We start from the raw sequence: 21,749 nt of genomic DNA, 5'->3' as shown, positions 1-21,749 counted from the left end.
AGATGGGGGAAGCGAGCATGTATTGAGATGAATGGGGCAATTCACAGCTGTGTGGCAGGGGGTTGTGTAAATTCCTGTCCCCCTACACTAGCCCATGAAGTAAATTAGGAAGTCTGAGGCTACCCTCCTGTCTTCCATGGTCTCTCCACCTGGCAGATGTGCTCTATCGCCCTTTGGTTAACCACCTTCCCTCTCCTCCACATGACCCCTCCAGCTCCAGTAGAGGCATGGCAGAGCCAGGAGGACAGAACTAATAGCTGAGTGGTGGTGAGGTGTTCACAGGAAGACCTTCTCCCTTCTGTCCCCAACATACAGATGCCACCCGGTTATGTCCCCCACACCACCACTACTTCCTCAAAAGACAAGGGAAATTCACTGCCCCAAAATGTCATTAAAACAGAGGTTGACCGCCAATGCCATGTACTGTTCCAGAAGCTGAGTGCACCTACATTTAAAACTCTGATGACCTCATGAAGTAGTTAAGGTAAAACAAACACCACCAAAATGGGGAAATACAGGATTAAGGCAACGTTTTCTACATCAGCACACCCACACGGCATTCTGCCCCCCTTTCAGCAATGCCCCAATGAGTCCCTGGGGGAGATCATATAACTGTACCCATCCCAAACATTTGGAGGACAGTGTGAAACATATACAGGCATAGTGTGGAGAAAACTCAAGCCATGTCTTGACTAGCATAAAGATCAAGATTCGGTACAACCTACTTTAAACCACTTTGTCTGGTCCAATCAAACCACGAAAGACTTGCCTGGTGCTAACACCTATTCATCTTTGTTTTAGGGATTGCCTTTGGGACAGCATCTTTGGATAGTCCTGACTGAGCCTTTGCCACAGTGTCACGTGTACCACCAGACAGCTAGAAATCCTATGGGCAATTGTGCAGCAGAGGGAAGATAGGGCGCATGGCACTGTGTGAATGTCATTGTAGAAAAGGGTTCTGCTGACAGGGGCGGCTCTAGGGATTTTGCCGCCCCAAGCACAGCAGGCAGGCTGCCTCCGGCGGTTTGCCTGCGGAGGGTCCGCTGGTCCCGCGGCTTCGGTGAACCTCCCGCGGGTGTGCCTGCGGGAAGTCCACTGAAGCCGCGGGACCAGCAGACCCTCCGCAGGCAAACCGCCGGAGGCAGCCTGCCTGCTGCCCTCGCAGCACCGGCAGACTGCCCCCCGTGGCTTGCTGCCCCAAGCACACACTTGGCATGCTTGGGCATGGAGCCGCCCCTGTCTGCTGAGCACTCACAATATGTAAGAGAGCACAGAAGTGGGATGAAACACTCATAGTCCCATGTCGTCTTTACATACCTAGTGGAACATTGGTTTCTGGAGGTGACTGTGGCAGCCACTCTAATAGCCTTAAAACTCCACAGATATTTTTATGACTCTTTAATTCATTGTTAGATTTTAGACCAAAGAGGGGCCACTGTGACCATCTACTTTGGCTTTCTGCATATCACCACCAAGAAAAACGGATCCTCAGTTCCTCTAGCTGTAGTTGCACCTTTTCTCAGAGCTCTGGCAACCTGCTGCAACTTATTTCTGGATCAACCCAGCTACAGCTAACACAGCAAGCATCAGTAGGAAAGTATGGAGAGGAATAATGTTGTTGGATACAACACAGAATAACACTGCCCAATACAGAAAATGCCAGATTTTGTCACAGGGTGCCTATTGCTGATGGAAGAGGGCAGGGTTAAAGTTGTGTGGCAGTAGCAGTGTGGTCCCATGGGACATTATCTTATCTCTATAGTTCCAGATTTTTAGAGGCTTATGTACAGGTGCATTTGACATTCTGGACTGACATGAGTCAATGTAGTCAACCTTAACGCTACATTAATTAGTGACATTATTTATGGAAGTCTTGCACACTGAATTAGTTACAATTCAGCATTACCACAAAACACAAATACCGTATGCACTTCCAAGGAAAATAACCACCTGAGTCAGGCAAACAAAATTCTGATATCTTAAAAAAAATTACCTCCAGTTTATAAAAGTCCCACATTATAAAAAAGTACCAGATCTTCAAATGATCATCATCATCTTAGGAGTGCACTCCTATAGAGCTCTGAGTGAAAGAAAAATGGAACTTGCTGAATGTCCAAGAAACAGACAGACAATGTCTATGTAAACCGAAGTCTCAGCTGTCCAAGCTCCGAATGCAAAAAGAAAAATACTCCATAAACGCAGATCTTTCAAGTCCCAGAATTCAATAGGAAAATTAAATGAAAATTTCTATTTACAATTCACATTAAATTAATGAAATACCTATGAATGCTTTAACCACCCAACTATTTCCTTCATAGATGCCAGAACAGTGGTGGTGAGGGGAGGAAATAATGCAGTTAGGTGGGAGAAGGCAAACAGATACAGAGAACTTCTTGCAATCACTTGTAGATGAGTAAGGTGCTCAGATACTGTCGCAACGGGTATGATAGATGGAAGCCCAGCAAAAAGCAATGCACCCCTAGCCTCTAACATGTATCTTGCTTCTCTACATTTGGAGCATATACAGTGACTACAGCTAAAAGCATTCAGGGTGAAATCCTGGCATCACTGAAGCCAATGACAAAACTCCCATTAAGATCAGGATTTCACACTCTCCCCTGTGTAGTTATAAGTATCCTATAGAGCAGTGTTTCCCAAACTTGGGACGCCGCTTGTGTACGGAAAGCCCCTGGCGGGCCGGGACGGTTTGTTTACCTGCGGCGTCCACAGATCCAGCCGATCGCAGCTCCCAGTGGCCGTGGTTCACTGCTCCAGGCCAATGGGAGTTACTGGACGTGGCAGCCAGTACGTCCCTCGGCCCGTGCCGCTTTCAGCAGCTCCCATTGGCCTGGAGCAGCGAACCATGGCCAGTGGGAGCCACGATCGGCTGGACCTGCAGATGCAGCAGGTAAACAAACCGGCCCGGCCCGCCAGGGGCTTTCACTGCACAAGCGGCATCCCAAGTTTGGGAAACACTTCAATAGAGAACTGGAGAATTTTGATAAAACTACATAGAAGATTTGCTGAGCACTTTACAGAGCCTGCAGTGAGATAATTCTCCCAATTTGTGAGTTTTCCACACATTTCAGTTGATGGCAATGCAGTTGTTATACAACCCAGCTCAGTTACCTATCTTGTTTAATAAGCTACTGCCAATTTCTCAATTGCAGCTAAACTCAGGATGGACTAAGAGCACCACTGAAAACACAAAGTTTTATAAGATGGTACTCACTAGTATTAACAAGATGTCTAGGTGGCAGGACTGTTATTTAGAGGTGTCAGAAATTGTGACAAGAGTCTACAATTTTTCCCCATATTTGTGCTAGTCTATTTTATTTTCTGTGCTCCTATGAACAATAGCTCAAAGCTTTCAGAACCAGAAATAAGCCCAACTCTTTCATCCTTCATTAAAGAAAATTGCATGACCTCAAGAACTGTACTATGTAGTAACAGAAAAACTCAGTGTGACTGACACAGCAACATGTCATGCAGTAGGTGGAAATTAACCTTTTACCCCAAATACTGCACATTTTCAAAAATGTAGGCATAGGCTCCACACACACAAAACATCATTCTGATTGGTGCATATAATGTCACAGCCATTCAGGAAAGTACATGTGCAAGTTATGCACCCAACCAAATACATGTGTTCAGTTACCACCATTTGTGTGCTCAAGTGTTGTAACTGTATGAACAAGCACAGGAGTGCTTTTATGTACAGCTCCTGAGCCCCATCATCAATCATGAAAATGTTGCCTTTTACTGTTTTGGGACATCTATTAAACTGTTACCCATTATTTCCAGGAATTTTTAATAAAACAGAGTAACTATTTTGAGCTGTCCTGAAATCACAAGTCTGTACCTTAAAATGTAAAATGAAGACAAATGTTTTAGAACAGTCTTTCCAATACCTTTTGTTCTGTTAAGTGTTAACGAATCATTCTAAACAATAAGGAAGCGTGAGTTAAAAGTCATCACCATGAAACAAGGACCACCTAATATTAGAAAGAGTTAAATGGAAGATTTAAATGACAATTTAACAGTAGTCAATTTCTCTTCTTCAGGAATTACAAGGGCTTATTTCTACCTGAACTACTATGTGATCTCAGTTTTCTTCAACTAGAATTGAACTCTCATGAAAGACAATTTTTATTCCTTTTTCTCTGTCTTTTTTTCCCTAAGAAACAGCCTCCACCTACTCTGTGTTTAGACCTCTAATCACCTGAGAGTATCCCTTTTCTTTTGTGTTACAAATACATTTATTTCTTCAATCACTGTTTAAAACTCAATTTACAAAACAATTACTTTTCAGAACTAGAAAAAACAAGAAATAATCTTATCTGTAAAAATAAAAATAAGTATAAACTGTACTTAACCATACCAGATAATAGGCTCAGAGTAAAATAAAGTCACTTTGATAGCACACACATAATATAGTGTTAAAAATATTAATTTTGAGAAGTTTCTGACTCAATCGCACCTTCTAATGAATGGTAAAGGCAAGCAAATAGTTTTAAAATTTATCTTTTTTCTGTTTGCAAATTGCCTACAAGTAATTTATGTTTTTGAATATTTATTTGCCATTCAAAATTATTTGCCAAATACCTTCTGTGAATAACTCATGTCTGTAGCTTATTCAAGAGAAGTTTTGAGTATAGAATAGTCACAACTTGAGATTGTTTTGTTAATTTTGATTGGACACCTAGGTCACATGGTATTATTTCTATTCCCTGATTATAAAAACAACTCTTAGAATCAAGTTTCCGGTATAAATGTTTTGGTTTATGCATTCCAACCGCACCCCTGTAAAAAGGGACACACCAAAACCTGTGTGTTACTTCAGATGGACTTAAATCCATGCTTAATTAAATGGTTCACAGAGGTCAATTTCACCCTTTACATACGTTCTCTAATATCACTTAAAATGTACTTGTTCTTTAGACATTCCTGCCAGAAAATTAATTTGCTAGAGCATTTGCATAAAGGGGGACAGGAACATAGCCAAAGTTAAAATAGTTTTTTTTTATTCAAACATTTTGAATATTATTTTTTAAGCAGCTATTGTTCCCAATATAGTGTACAGCAATCTGCATAGGCAGCTTGTTTGACACCTATTATATTTTACTTTGCATGCATATGTGGGATTTATACCTTCAGACTTAGAAGTAGTGCAAGGAAATATCAGTGTAGTCTCTTAAAATATTCTGTGAGTGCAGGGCTAAATGGATGGATAATGCTACTGAGTGGAAAAAATAAAACAATTAAGTCCTTCTTAGTGTTATAGAAAATCCCAATAATTTAAAACTGTATTTAGCACTAGGAAAATAATACACAAATTAATTAATTGTAAGCCCTTCTAACTAATTTAATACCTTTCTTCTGTGCATAAATAGGATCTTCTTATGAAATTCCAGGGGGAGGGGGAAGAAACAGATCAGTGAAGTTTGGAGAATGAAAAAAAATAATAAAGAACATTTGACAACATCAATGGAAAAGCAATATTTATGTAAAGTCTGAAAAACAGAAAAGAAACAAATTAGGTAGGGAACAGCCAAAAAGGAAGAAACAGAAGTTAATGATGAGAAGGAAAGAAATACTGTTCAGCTTAATCTGAATTTATAATGTTAGTAAATTGTGCAGTGGACTAAAATGCAGCTAGACAATGAGAAACTAATCCTAAATTTTGACCCTGCCATCCATACATGCAATAGTCACTTTTTAAATCATCCTATAATGCACCTGATTTGATATTCTCATCAGGCTGAATAGGCTGGAGATGCCACTACTGGGAAAGCCACATAAACCATCCCAGTAATACTGTATACCATGCTGAGGTCTCTTCTCCCCAAGTACTGAGAGGAGATACCTCCAGTCTATATCAGAAATGAATGCACACTCCAAACGCTAAAGGCAGTTCAGGGAGTATTAAAATATGAGTCACCAACTGCCCTGTTTCTGAAATTTCAGGGTGAAAGCAAAGCTGATATCACCCTCGTGAGCCATCGGCTTTGATCAGCACGGGAGATGTGCCTGTGCTACCTCCACCAAAGTCACTGATGCATGCTTCATTTATGCATTTCCCAGTATGATCAGACCGGAGGATTTCACACTAAGCAATTTATAGTAATCAAATAGAAGCAAATATTATGGATGCAATTTTTTTTTTTAATAAAAAACAGCTCATTTTTAATGCAATTTAGTTGCAGCCATCAGGGTCCAGGCACAACATTTCCACTGGAGCACTCATTTGTCACACAGGTTAGGAACTGCTCTCTACACACCACTGCTAAATAGCCCCATAGGGATAGCATCAACGTTGTCAGGAAGAGGTGTGAAAATCTCAGTATTCCTCCAATGAGTATTCTTCCAGAAATGAAAACAAATACATAAAATTCTTCTTTCCCACTTACCCAAGGAGATTATTATGCAATATCTATTTTTTTTCTCATTTGGTTTTACGGGGAAAAAATTGTCCTTTGTTACAATTAAGGGACTTGTGACGCCGAGATTACTATATATGCAGCTAGTAACAGACACTGTCTTACTAATAATAGGTTTAGCTGTGATATAAGACAGTGGCTTCTCCTAAAGGTAATTCAGTCTCCATGTCAGCTCACTTCTGAGTCAGCCCTCAAATAACGATCACTGTGTTGATCAGTGTCCAGTGGGAACATTTCACAGATTACTGTTCACAGTGGAATGGAAGTTTGATCATCAAAACGCATTTCACTTAACTCGGTTTAGTCTTGAAGCATACTGCTTTATTCACCAAGCCCTACAACTCCCAACTGGTGACTAAATGCAGCACTTAAAATTATGACTGCTGCTTTTTCAGTGGCAGGGTTTTAAACCTGAACTACAACATTGAAGGTGCTTTGTGACATGAAAATTAAGCCAGGTAATTAAGAAACCTCTTTGTGACAGATCATGAGAGTGCAGCACACAAAGCAAGCAGTAGGTTTGTGTCAAGTTGTCTATTATATTATTGCATCACTTTAATTAGTAGCTCATAAGGTTTTTAATTATTTCAATCAAATGTGTTAGGCCAGAAATGCTGCTAATTAAAATACGATGGTACTCTGGATGTATGCTGGTTAGTCAGAAGTACTCCCGTTGCTGGGTGATATGTATGATGTGCAAACCATACAACACACTAGTTAGCATTCACCCAAGACATTCTTTGATGTACCAGGTTACATACCAACTACCATGACAAGCAGGAAAGAAGGGGAAAAATAGGACAGCAAGGGAAAATGATCCAAGTTTGCTATATTATATTATAGATAACTTTTCTGTCTCTTTAAAGCAGACAAAACTAAAAAGCCAATGCAACCAGCCAATGGAACACAAGCATTTTGGAAGGGCATAAAAAAATGTTATTTAGACAACCCCCTCCCCCCCATTAACAGACACTGCCTATAGTGAATGAGGATCAGGACCGGATAAATATCTCCTTTAAGCAAATGACATGTACTGAGTGCTATTTCACATCAACATACTCTGATGGCAGACTGGAACATGCATGACCCAGGTCACTGTTGCTGATTCACAAGAACAGCATGCAGTCAAGTTGGGTGGGCGTGGTGCTTTAATTTTGGAAGGGGTTGGTGATGTGGGAGAGGTAGAAGGTAAGAAAGGAGAACTAGTGGATGCTGAGAGCTCAAATATTATGATAGATCATTCTCCTTCCTCCTGCTCAGTGCTTTTGGCTCTCAATGCAGATAATGAAAGTCAACGAGGAAATGCAAAGAAAAACGCTGCATAGCCTCTGTGGCTCTCACGTCAATTATGTGGGAACCAGGGATAGTGCTTGTATAGATCAAATGGTGAGGAACAAAATCAGGATGAAGCCCTGGAAATATGGCAGTAGTAGGCTCTGGAAACTACAGATGGTGCAAAAGAATTCTGAAGTAGTCATGTTAAAGAAAACTATTCCATAAACCAAAATGCATGTGTTATTTTAACTATCAGGCATTCTTTTCCGAGGTACAATTCTTTTAGGAGGCTGAACAGCAGATGAAGGAAGGAACAAACAGAACATATTCAGACACATTATAAGGGAATGAATGCAAAGACCCTACAAAAGTGTAGTCACAAGGGGCTAAAATAATCATCAGTTTACACCAAGGACACAAATGAAAGGAAAATACCCCTCCATATTGCCCTAGAAGCTAGGGTACAGCCTTTCCTGGTGATGGAACTCAAGATATTTCAGATTTAAAGACAGGTCACAATGCATGAATGTAGAAATCATTCAGAATGCATAAATAAATAAATAATAAACCCCATACAAATGCACACTTAAGCCCTGATCCTGCAAGCCACTCCACACAGGCAAGCTCCCTATCCCTACAAAAAGCTCCAGTGCCTTCACTGGGGCTTTGCACAGGCATAAGGGTATACCTAAGCAGAGTAGATTGCACGATCAGGGCCATAGTTTGCATTTTACAACTCTGAATGGATAACAACGTCAAACAGACATGAGCTAACCTGTGTTTTAGTCTCATCTATACCTTCTTCCTGTGAATTTATTGGGTATGACATAGTATTTGATAGGGACAGAATTATTCTAATATTTCTGGGGCTCAGAGGGACTATGGCAATAGAAAGAAAGAATAATCCTCAGTAGATTTAGACAATAACTTAAAAACCTATAGAGGTGGGAAGTATTTAATTGCTCCTATTTGGAAACCTAATATGAATGCAGAAAATAATTTAGCGTACACATCTGCAAACTGAAAGTCTTTTGGCTTGTTCTCCCTGCTTAGACACCAATACTGCAATGAACTAGCTTAAAATGGGAAGGCTGGCATGATACATCTCTCTGCAAAACAGATGCCTCCCATTCCTACTCAAACACCAAGTAATGTAAAAGAAACAGTGAACACAGAGCATTTTTACTTCTACAGTGAATTCATTTTATAAGCATGGTAGAATTTTAGGTCACAAAAGTACTTGCATTGAAAGGCCTATGAAGTCTCTCCACTGTACTTGTGGCCATCATCTTGGTCTCCTTCTGCTAAGAAGTAACTTTTGCATAGACATTTTAAACATCTAGGCTGAAATTTTCAAAAGCTCTCAGCGTTGGTCTATCTGTGGTCTCAAAGTCAGTTGGAATTAGACCATTGACTTGACAGAAGCAGAGTTAGGCCAATGCTAAGTGTTTTTGAAAATCCCACCCTGAAAGGTTTTGTCTTTGGTGCCCAAGTCAATGGGACTTAGATTTGTGCTTATGTGCTTTCCTGAACTGGGACCTACAAGAACACGGCTCTCCCACTACTATATTTATATTTGGTAGCTCTGTAGGTCTTCATACGTTATCACACACTGTTTTAACTGCAAAATAGCTGGCTATTTACATTTCACAAGCGAAAGATATCAAGTAAAATAGTCAAACAGGTGTTTCTTCTCTGCACTGATTACCAGTTAAACTGAAGCATTCTCTCTGCCTGATCCTCAAGGAGAACTATTAAAATCCCAATTGTGTAGCTGTTCCACCAGTGGAATTTCCACTGGCTTCAACAGCAAAACAACATTCAGAAAAGAAGGGAAACAAACTAATTATTTCCCCCTTCCTTTGCAGTTTGTGAATTGTAAAAGTCAATGGCATATTCTCTTCATAAAAGAAGAGCAGAGGCTTTTTAAAAGATGCCATTTTAACCGAGAACGGTTAAATTCATAAAATGTTTGTCTCAGCCTTACTTATTGATACACTTTCCACCTCTCCTCTCTTTTTGCTCTTCTCCACAAACCTATTACCAAATTCCTTTTAGTTTATGTTCTGTAGTGATATTTTTCATGCTTTGTGTTCTGATTTTCTTTCTTTCTTTCCCTCAAGTTTTAATGTTTCCCTCTCTCTCTTTTTAGTGCCTAAGTGTTTTTTTTAAAAGAGATCAAGAAACCATGGAGAACTAGTTTGAAGATAAAAAGAAGTACAGTACAGGTTTGCTTGCAGACGAAGACTGCTCTACAGGATTATAAATATAATGTGAGTATTCACTTACCATGCACTAGTTCTAACAGGAAACACTGGATAATAGAATACATTAATTTACTTCCATGGGACCAAATCCCAAAGGCACTGAGTGCCTTTTACAATGTAGTCAATGGGATCTGAGGTCACTCATCATCATATAGTATCAATTCTATGGAGCACTAACGGAGATTTTCCTTTTCTGTTCAGAAAGAATGGGTCAGCAACATGTCCCTTTTATATCTGTGTTTGCAATTAACAACCTTCCTAAGCTAGTGACTTGTGTTCAAATTGTTTTCTAATGACTCAAGGATCCAAAGGAGAGTTTTCTTCAGTCCTGTGTACCATTCTCCCAAATCTGCATTATCTAGCATTCCAGAAGCATCAGAAAGTCACTCTGGGCCATATAGGCCATTGATTCTAAGTAAAAGTCCCCATTGGAATCATTGGGTAGCTCTGCTTAAAAATCAATAGCACTACCTGGCCCCTTATATTCAGCAAAACTTGGTTTTCATGAAAGGAGTCAAAGTATTAATTTCTCTCTTTAAAACTAGGACGAGTAACATTTTTTTTCCCTTTTGGCTTGGGTGGGAAGTGGGCAAAGGGGAGAGTTTAATAAATTCTCTCCAAACCATGCATTATGCAAATCTATTGATGTCCAGCACAAACTGTTGTTTTCAGCAGCGTGAAAGAACTTAAATGAGATCCAGAAAACCAGGACACTATCCCTAATGTTAGTAACTGAGACTTACAAATAATTTCAAAGCAAAAAACAAACAAACAATCTCAATGGAGGGCAGAAAGCTCTTACCATCAAAACCATCTTCCTCTGACCCTAATTCATCATCTGAGCAGATGTTCAGCACATTTACCAGCATCTCTGTCACTGGAGAGGAAAAATAAATGAGAAACATGAATGGTGAGTTTTCCTCATCAGTCTGAGAGCAGGATGTAGCATAGTAGTGTTAATGAATATAAGCAAACAAATAGCACCTCATCCAATTTTTAAACTGTTTGCACATTATATTATATTTGTAGTAATATAAATTTGGTTCCAAAGATCTCATGTGGTTAATAAGGGGTTGTTGATATGGTTTCCTGGTAAAAATGGTCAAATTTAAAGGCACACTGCAATAATAAGACTCTTATATATATTAAAAAAAAAGCATGTTCTCTCTGAGTCACTAGCAGCAACCTAGATTACAACAAAACAAAATAATTTTAAAATCCTGTTTTACTTTTCTCTGGTCATGGAGTTTTAGTTTTGTCTTTTCACTCAGGTTGGACAATGAAACTAGACTGGTCTAGGATAAAATGCAGTGGGTAAAATGCTGTAGTTTGGGATTCCCAGACGTGGAGGTTTTATAAGCAACTAAGATATCCGTACTGATAAGTAAGATAAAATAGATCATGAAAATGATCCTGTTCATATTAATGTTTTTTAATATTTATTTTATTTTAATAAAGCATAATGTTCTATGGCTAATGTAAATTGACACTATCTCTAGGGTCAGGACTTACTGTAGATACTTCATTATTGCTGAAAAAGCAATATTTTTAATTTCTTTATTTTGTAACTTGCACTCCAAGCAGTCTGCTTCAAGCTGTTCCTAAACCACTTTTAGCCCATTTCAGACCCAGTGGCAGTGAAAGACAGACCAGAGGGTGTACAGTGCAAAAACAGCCAAAACTCATGCCAGGAGATGGTATTTAGAATTCTAGAAAAGACTGAGTTACTACGTAAAAATGTCAAATCATTAGCAGATAGACAAGTTAAAAACTCCACTACATCTACATGTATTAAGCATCATTAAAAGTGTTACCAGGCATGTCTGGACTTGCACTAGCTATAAAGGTTGGAGATTTAATTTCAAATCAGGTGGTTACTAAAAATTCTCTTCTGTGATAGCCACAGTGGTTTGACACAGTCAAAAGATGAATAGAACTCTACTGTTCATAAATTAGTCAGGCATTTATCTTTTTCACTTGAAGTATTAGTGGAAACACTTCCACAGTGACAAGGACTGGTGTAACTAACACTGTGTAACATATACAGCTTCCTACCTTGGCCTTTGAGAGAAAAAAAAATCTATTAAAGAAATTAAAAAAAAAAACCCTATGTAGAGCACAAAAACATATGTTCAACAGCTTTATTTTGGTAGATTCCTCTAATAACCATTTTGGATTTTCAGTCAAAGTACCAGAAGTATCACTGAGGACTTGAGCATGGAGTGGGACATGGAAAATAGGGGAGAGAAAACAGGAACAAAAGGAGAAATCCTGTGATCAGATGCTCAGTGTTGATCTTTACTATATGTTCTGCATTCCCACCCCAAATAGTTCCTTACGGTCTGTAGGAGTTTTCTGGGGGACCATGCGCAGAATACGCAACAAAGGTCTAACATGTGAGCCAGAAAGCATGATTTGCCTGAAAACTGGGATTGGCCATATTTATGGCTTAAGAAAATGAATTCATTTTATTATCTTTTAAAAAGCCTAAAAAAGACACATCAGCAAGGACCCCAGAACTTCCTCTATCAGTGGAAACACGCATGGAGACAACAAATGCCTTGCTAGCACACCCTTCCCTCAGTATTGCCTGTCTTGTTCACACTGGCCTTGGGCATCCCACTATTGACTTTACCTCAACCACTCTTTCAAAGAGCCACTGTTTAGAGTATAAATGAATAACTGAAAACTGAGCTGATCATGACTGTAAGTAAAGCCACAGCAGGCTGCATTTTCAGTTGCCTATTAAGATAAAATTGTACTATTCCAAGCAGCTTGTAAGAGTTCATTTTAACTTTCTGGCAGTAACTGCTGTTGCAGCTACACATTGTATCACATTGCAAGGATCAAAGCAAGTTTCATAGCTCTCTAGTTTTAAGTCAGCTGAACTGCTGGGTTTTAAATATTCATGCTTCATGTTTTGGACCAAAGTGGTCTCGCCTCCAGTTGTGTACTTGCCAGTCACAGCTTAAAGTGGTCACAAAGCGCCTATGTCATTGTCCAACAATGACATTTCTGTAGTATGGTAAGGCACAAAACTAATGGCCGTTTCAGGGCTGGGACAGCTTAGTGAGATGTCATATATTTCAGGGATTCTCCACCCCCGCAGAAAACCAAGTGAAAGAGAAGAGCACAGTGGGTACCAATGTGACATGATCTGAATGTACTGCTCAAGGGAGAAATGCATGACTGCATCAGCAGGTTAGAGGCCAGCTGGTGAAGTATATATAACAGTGACACAGCTGGTGTGGTCTTCTCCAACCAGCAAATGGCAATATCACAATGCCCAAAGAGTTCATTAAATAAATTGAAGTGAATCCATGACTTTTATCTCCAACTGAAATGGAAACCTATTTCCAGAGCACTCTGATCATGGCACAGCTGTTATTACTCTGCTCTGAAAAAAGCAAAAATCATAAAAGATTCAGAATGTAGGAATGGTCAAGGCTGCACTCCCTGAAGCGTTACTTCAGATGTAGCCTCATCACTACACCCTCAAAAAACCTCTCTCTTAGATCCACCTCCAAGTTATTTACAGCCATGCAACCCAGCCCAGTGGAACTGTTAATGGTAGTGGTGCTTGGGTAACCCTAACCTCCAATCCCACTTCATGTTGTGGCTTCCACAAGCACAGCAAGTTACCAACCTTTCTCTCCAACAAATGGCAAGGACCAGGTGAACACATCCATGAAATTTGGAAGCCAGTATGGGTGAGGGGAACAGTTGAACTGTCTGATATTCATAACATTGTTCTCATACTTCAATACTGCAGCTAAGAGGAAGGAAAGAAAAAGAAACATTAACGGCATGTGTGACAATCCCCACCAGAGGTCAAAAACAGCAACAGAACTTGAATTCTATAAATGTGCTACAGAATATCAAACAAAAGAAACTATTATAGATATTTCTGAAATATAAAAGCTAAATATTTCTGTGCTTGTGGAAGGAAGTTATCTTTGATATGGCCAATATAAAATAACTTAGTTATTATTAGCATAACACAATGACACACAAGCCCTGAACAATGAAGTTTAGAGGAGAACCCAGATGAAATATTTATTCAATATGGGACTAAGATACTACATACTGGAATCACCATTCATCACAATGGTGATGCTGCGACACGTCCATTCTGATTGTGTATTTATATATATTTTTTAAATAAGGTCACTTAAAATTGACTTTATAAAGAAAAAGGGAACAGTGTGCCTTTAAAAAGACAACTAAAAGACCTTTTAGATAAACTTTACTTGTATATTATGCACTAGTATTTAAGCATTAGTTCTGAATGTAATCCTGTTTATGATGCTTACTGCTTGTGGTTAAAGTGGTTAAGACCACATCACTTCAGTCTGTTCTGCTAACAGCAATCCACTTCCATGGTGTATGTGATGTCAATTCAACGGCATAAGTGCAATGTCAGCAAACAATTACTAATCCAGTGACACTATACTGTACACTGGTAGTTGTGTGGGAAATAAATCTACCTTTATATGAATTAATTTCAATTTGCCTGAAAACCAGCTAAGTCTTTAGTGGTGAACTTCGTTCATAGTGGGAAACTTTGTTCCAGTAGCCAGTGTTAACTTAAGGTAGGTCTACATTTATGGTGGCATGTAGATTACAGACACTGCATGCCCCACTAGCATGAGTATAAATAGAGCAGATGGTGAGGTACTGCTTAGGCAAGTAGAATACAGACACACCAGAATCCTAGTGTATATATCCTATATGGCTCTCTACATGTTTGAGCAATGCCTCCCTCGTGTACACTGCTATTTTTAGCAGTGTTTCCCTCTGCTGGAGCCTTTCCCCACTGCAGTGAAAGATTCTGTCTGTTGGGAAAGGTTCTGGCAGGGGAGAGGCAGCAGGAGGAGACTCCAGCAACTCCCCACTGCCAGAGCCTTTCCTCACTGCCTCCCTACTGCCAGAGCCTTTCAGTGCCACATGTAGCAATACGCTGCAGTGTGGACGCAGCGTGTCTCTTGCTGTGGCATGTATCCTACATGCCACTGCAAGTGTGGACGAGGCCTTAAAGTATGTCCATGCAGCAGCTGGGAACAGGCCTCCCAGCATGGGTAGACAAACTCATATTAGCAGAGCTTGAGTTAGCATGCTAAAAGTAGCAGTGTGGATGTTGTGGCTTGGTCTGAAGGTCGGAATCTCATGCCTAGGGGGATCAGGAGAGCTTGAGCCACATCATCTACATTGCTATTTCTAGCATGCTAGTTCGAGCCCCTCTAGTACCCGTCTATCCAGGCTGAGAGGTGTGTTCCTAGCTGCAAAGTAGACATACCACTAAAGTTAATATTTGCATAACACCGGATGTCTATATTATATGTCAATAATGTTTACGATTACATTTGTCAAAATGCTGTATGCAAGTGAGAAATAATCCCCCCCCCATTCACTTCTTTCCCACACCTGGTCTATATAAAGCAGATATGGTATTGCTGCTTTAATACATTCTATCTTTATTTCCTTGAAGAAATAATCTTAAATCCACATTGTAAACAAGGGGCTATGTGACCTTCAGATGTATTAAAAAGAACCCTTCTCTTTCTCAATCCCTCCATTTTGTGCCAACCATAATGGTACCTGGGTGGCCCAGGACATTCTGGAGCATAATTTCTCAGGGTATAGAAGGTGGCTGACATAATTTATGTAATCTCCTTGCCCAATCAGACAATTTTTGTTTAACAAATCATGTTTGACTCTTGGGCATTCTATAGTCACACAGTTGGCTACTCTGCTTTCCAGTAAAAGGAGGTGGCTAAGCACTGCTTGTCTGACTTCAACAGAAATGGGACAGCTAATGTCAGTCCTTTCAATAAGCATTCTTCATATTTTGCCTGTGGTCACCAAAAGGAGATCAAGAGTCATTCTCTTCATATGTGGAAAAGCATGTATTTCATTACTGGCTGTGCGGCAAGAATGAATCAAGGCTGCTTTGGAAGCCAAATGAAAAACGCGTATTTAATTATTTGAAGATTTATTTAGTGCACTAATGCTCACAAATAATCATTTTACTGAGTTTAACTGGTTTCCCTCCCCCACCTTTCTTTTTTCCATTCATTAAGGAAATGTTTAAAAATTGAGAAAGTTAAAGAAAGAATTTTTATAATTAAGTTTGGGAAAAGGTCTCTAAAAATGCCCCTGATTCATTAACAGGGCAGTAGGTGAAACATCAACCAAAATATGAATGCTTTTTAGTATTCTTTTAAAAAAGTGAAGGAAATTAATAATTGATTCTGAGATCTTCTAAATGCTACTCTCACTTACACCATATTAATAATGTATCTATCTGAACTGCAAATCCATATGAATTAGCTTTAAAATAACAATTGACACTTCATTTCAAACTTTTCCTCCTAGTCATAGGGTAGTGAAGTTCCCTATAAATCACCTGGCTAGCAAAGGAGAAACACTCTGTATAACAGACACACATAAAATAAAGTAGAAAAATTCCCTTATGTAACATCATATTTACAAAAGAACAAAATACTCCACAATAGTTTCAAAGTGCCACACAGACTTTTCTGAACTTGTAATTTTAAATGTTTTTAATTTCCAAATGTGGTAGAGAACATCGTTAGTTTTTTGTGTTAAGCAACCAAGCAAGATGACTTATAATGTCATCACAGGAAGAGCTGGTTTATTCCTATAACTCAGACTACAGTTTAGAAGATGGTAGTTTGCAGTGCTTTAGGGAGGAGCAAAATTGCAGCTGCGTCAAGAACACAACACTTCCCGGCAACATTACCAGTTTACCTGACCTTTTTAAACCTAGAGGTTCTCTTCTCCCTGCCCTGGTATTTTGTTTCTTGAAATGAGATATTTAGCTTCTCCCCCACAGCTCTAATGGTACTTCCCTAATGGAAAGAAGAGCTTCTGAACCAATGAAGAAGCTCCTTGTTGTTAGTTCAGATGTTTCTGTAATTTCAGAGTACAGTAACTCCTCACTTAGAGTCGTCCTGGTTAATGTTGTTTCGTTGCTGATCAATTAGAGAACATACTCGTTTAAAGTTGTGCAATGCTCCCTTATAACGTTGTTTGGCAGCCGCCTGCTTTGTCCACTGCTTGCAGGAAGAGCAGCCCATTGGAGCTAAGTGGTGGGGGCTTGGAACCAGGGTCGACTGGCAGCCCCCCCATCAGCTCCCCGCTCCCCTAAGTTCTCTGTGCAGCAGCTGCCCAGCAGGCTATCAATTGCCACGCAGTTCAGCTGTCCCTCCCTGCACTGCCATGTGCTGCTCCTGCCCTCTGCCTTGGAGCTGCTCCCGGAAGCCTCCTGCTTGCTGTGCGGGGGGAGGAGGGGACTAATGTCAGGTGTCCCCCTCCCCTCTGCTCCTGCACCCCACTTACCCCATCTCTACGGGGTGGGGGGGCACGGACAACATGACAGGCCTCAAGACGAAGGGAACTTCCTGATCTACTTAACAAAGCAGTGTACTTAGAGTGGGGTCAGCCTACTTAAAGGGGCAGTGCGCATCTCTCTCTCTCGCTCTCACACAGTGTGTCTCTCTCTGTCTGCCATGCTGTCTCCCCTCCCTCCATTCGTGCTGCCTTGTAGAGTGTGAGGCTACATTAATAACAATGAGTTAACCCTTGAAGGCTCAGCTGAGTGCTAGTTCATCATTTAGCAGTAAGGCATTCCCTTGGAAATATCCCACCCTCTTCCACCCTCTGACTTCACCACCTCAACCAAGCTTCACAATCATCATCGCTGTGTACAGTATTAAATTGTTTGTTTAAAATGTATACTATGTGTGTATATATAATATAGTCTTTTGTTGGGTGAAAAAAAATTTCCCTTGAACCTAACCCCCTCTATTTACATAAATTCTTATGGGGAAATTGGATTTGCTTAAAGTTGCATTTTTCAGGAACATAACTACAACATTAAGTGAGGAGTTACTGTATCAGGAGAGATTCTATCTCCCTCATTCCTCCAATACACTCGGTGCCAAAAGTAGTGGGAACCTTAGCTGTTGCAGGTGACCCACCTGTCCTGGAATAACGTTTATCTTTGGAATTTTTCATGAGCACTAGTTTGCAGGGTATCTGGTCACTGGGGTGAAAAAAAAGGGAGCCACAGGATACATTCCTTCAATTATAAAACAATCAAGACAAAAGAGAAAATTGAATCTCTTGAACATCAGTGATGTCACTAAGTGGAAATCACACTGGTCCAAAGTTCTGGAACCTGATACATTCACTCCTGGATCAGGACCAACAAAAGCACTATGATATCAAGAAGCCAGCTGCAGTTTTAAGATCTATTATAAAAAACCAGAGCAAGAAACTTATGGTTTTATTAATAGCCATATGAATTCTAATATGATTTTAGCAATCACTATCCTAAGGAACAAGGAGATCTAGGAACCAATATTTTATAACATCTTATATAATCTAACTATGTGGAATTGCAAATTGTAATATTGATTACTAACATTAGTAATTTGTGAGACATCAGCTGCTAATAATGTAAAATATATTACAGGTACCCCCCTCAAAACTTTAATTCTGTTTTATGAAGACAGAATTTTAGTCACCGGCAGGGATTTTTTTTCATTATTTTTGGAATTTTGTTAAATGGATAAGAAAAACACGATCCATAAAAAGAATAGGTTTATGAGGTGAAATCCTAACCCCACAGAAGTCAATGGAAAACTTTCCAATAACTTCAATGAGGGCAGGATTTCACCCATGAAGAATAACTCTTGGCAATCAGACTTGAGTACCTTTTTTTTTTTTTTTTGAAAGACCAACAATTACTGGATGAAAGGAATTATATCTTGATAGCATTTGATACAATCTCTCACAAAATTAATTTGTATTGATTTGAACATATTAACATTGCCAGTGAGGGCTGATGACTGGCAGCTCAGTAAGCAAACAGCAAAGATAAGACAGCAATGATTTGAGTTAAGGAGAGGTATCTAGTGCAGAGGTGATCTTTGGTGGGTTGTCTAGGGTGTAATTGAGGGCAATGTCTAGTAAAATGCTGCAAGAGTTGGTGTAATGTACGTGGGCAGTAAACAGCTCCATTTAGGATATGGAAGAGGGGGTCAAGAATACTAACGGGACTGGATTTGTGGATCCTGAACTGGGAGGAACTCTGACCACTAGTGAGGGGAAAGAAATGTAGAGAAGTTGTAAAGGGCAAAGTGAACAAAATGAGAGTCAACTTGAAAAAACACAGCTCCACAACAGAGCAACAAAATTCATCAGGTAACCTGAGGTAGTGATTTATGAGGAAAGATTCAAAGAGTTAAACTCTTAAAATAGGAGTTAAGGTTGCAAGTACAGTAAATTTATTGTAACAAACATTACAGGGATGTAGCAATTATTCCAAAATCAACAGTTATAAATCCAAGAAATTCAGAGTTAAGGTTACCCTTAAATTCACACATATTAAGATATAGAAATGCAGAGTCAGGACATCCAGCAGGTAACCCTGCTGGGTAGCAACATCTTGCAATAACCATATAGATAAGATTAGATTTAAATGATTTTTAAATATATACTAGATTTTCTCTTTTTTCCCTTCATTGTGTCACTCTTAGGGTAGGACTACACTACAGGATTATTCCGATTTTACATAAACCAGTTTAGCAAAACAGATTGTATAAAATCGAGTGTGCGCGGCCACACTAAACACATTAAATCGGTGGTATGCGTCCACGGTCCGAGGCTAGCGTCGATTTCTGGAGCGTTGCACTATTCCGTAGCTATCCCATAGTTCCCGCAGCCTCCCCCGCCCCTTGGAATTTCCGGGTTGAGATCCCAGTGCCTGATGGGGCAAAAATCATTGTCGCGGGTGGTTCTGGGTAAATGTCGTCAGTCACTCCTTCCTCTGGGAAAGCAATGGCAGACAAGCATTTTAAGCCTTTTTTCCCTGGATTGCCCTGGCAGATGCCATAGCATGGCAACCATGGAGCCTGTTTTGCCTTTTGTGCCTGTCACCGTATGTGTACTAGATGCCGCTGACAGAGGCGATTCAGCAGCGCTACACAGCAGCATGCTTTTGCTTTTGCATGACAGCAGAGATGGTTATCAGCCATATTGTACCATCTACCATACCATAAATTGGTAATAAGATGATCATGGTTACCAGTCCTTTTGCACTGCACCATTTGCTGCTGTCATAAGTGCCCCTGGCTGCTCTTAGCCAGGGGCGCAAAAGCCAAAATTGGGAATGACTCCCTGAGCCAACCCACCTTTTTGGTATCCTGCCTAGAATATGGGCAAGTGTACTAGAGAACCACTGTATCATAGAACCAGAGAGCACAGCTGCTCTGTGTCAGATCCTGCTGAAATTATGAGCTGTATACTATTCACAGGGGGTGCTCCTGCAACAACCCCACCTGTTGATTCCGTTCTTCCCCCAGCCTTCCTGGGCTACCATAGCATTGTCCCCCCACTTGTGTGATGAAGTAATAAAGAATGCAGGAATAAGACACACTGACTTGTTAGTGAGAAATGAGTGGAAGGCAGCCTCCAGCTGCTATGATAGTCCAGACAGGACAGTAAGGAGTGTGGAGGAGAGGAGCCCAGCATCCCTCTGCTAGTCCAGGGGCAATTGAATCTTTTCTTTACACATGAAGGGTGGGGGCTGATGGAGCTCAGCCCCCTGTTGCTATGACGACGATGGTTATCAGCCATACTGCACCATCTACCAGGAAAAATTAGGGCCAGGCGCCCTTGATTGACCTAACTGATGCTAGTCGGCATGGTTACCAGTCCTTTTGCACTGCCCCATGTGCCAATAGGCTGATGATGAGGACGGGGTACCAGTCATATTGCACCATCAGCCACCCATGGCAGGGGGGGGGGAGCAAGGATGTTGGTGTTGAGTGCTGCACCATCGCATCTATCTGCAGCATTCAGTAAAGATAGGGTGACATGTTAAAGAGTCAAGAGAGGATTTTTTTCCCTTTCACATCTGGGGGTGGGTGGGGGGGTGCGTAAATTGCCGAGCTATGCCCTGACCCACCGCGGACACTGTGTTTGACCCTAGAAGCATTTGGAGCTCAGCCAAGAATGCAAATACTTTTCGGAGACTGCAGGAACTGTGGGATAGCTTGAGTCCTCCAGTCCATGAGTGTCCATTTGATTCTTTGGCTTTCCGTTACGCTTGTCACGCAGCAGTGCGCTGAGCCCCTGCTATGGCGTCTGTCTGGAGATTTTTTAAAAATGATTTTGAATTTCATCTTCTGTAACGGAGCGCTGATAGAACAGATTTGCCTGCCTTTACAGCGATCACATCCGCATGGTCCATGCGGGAGCTCTTTCTTTATTTTGATTTTTAACTGCATCGCCACACATGCTGATTGGAGCTCCACGCTGGGCAAACAGGAAATATTCAAAAGTTCGCGGGGCTTTTCCTGTCTACCTGGCCACTGCATCCGAGTTCAGATTGCTGTCCAGAGCAGTCAGTGGTGCACTGTGGGATACCGCCCGGAGGCCAATACCGTCGATCTGCGGCCACACTTACCCTAATCCGATATGGTAATTCCGATACTAGCGCTACTCCTCTCGTTAGGGAGGAGTACAGAAACTGGTTTAAAGAGCCCTTTATACCGATATAAAGGGCCTCTCAGTTTGGACGGGTGTGGCGTTAAATCGGTTTTACGCTCCTAAAACCGGTTTAAACACCTAGTGTAGACCAGGCCTGTCATAACAGTCACTGCTTCCTAGTATTTCCTAAGAGAGTGAAGCCAGTATCTTATGGCCTCAGTGCCCTTTAGAACAATAGGAAACTGGT

General features: G+C 40.6%; 1 protein-coding gene across 4 annotated transcripts in view; it reads right to left on the bottom strand.

Annotated features, from left to right (window-relative positions):
* The window catches only part of PPP3CA (protein phosphatase 3 catalytic subunit alpha), a 320,675-nt gene that overhangs the window by 18,500 nt on the left and 280,426 nt on the right, over window positions 1–21,749 (bottom strand). For all 4 annotated transcript variants that reach the window (XM_039540970.1, XM_039540969.1, XM_039540972.1 and 1 more), the window contains 2 exons: window positions 13,629–13,754; window positions 10,785–10,859 (listed from right to left, as the gene is read on the bottom strand). In XM_039540970.1, the coding sequence (XP_039396904.1) occupies window positions 10,785–10,859; window positions 13,629–13,754 (201 nt within the window). The remainder of the gene's footprint in view (window positions 1–10,784; window positions 10,860–13,628; window positions 13,755–21,749) is intronic.

The sequence above is a fragment of the Mauremys reevesii genome, linkage group 5 (genome assembly GCF_016161935.1).
Source record: "Mauremys reevesii isolate NIE-2019 linkage group 5, ASM1616193v1, whole genome shotgun sequence".
In the NCBI taxonomy this organism is placed as follows: domain Eukaryota; kingdom Metazoa; phylum Chordata; order Testudines; family Geoemydidae; genus Mauremys; species Mauremys reevesii.
This window is presented reverse-complemented; position numbering and strand designations above follow the sequence as displayed.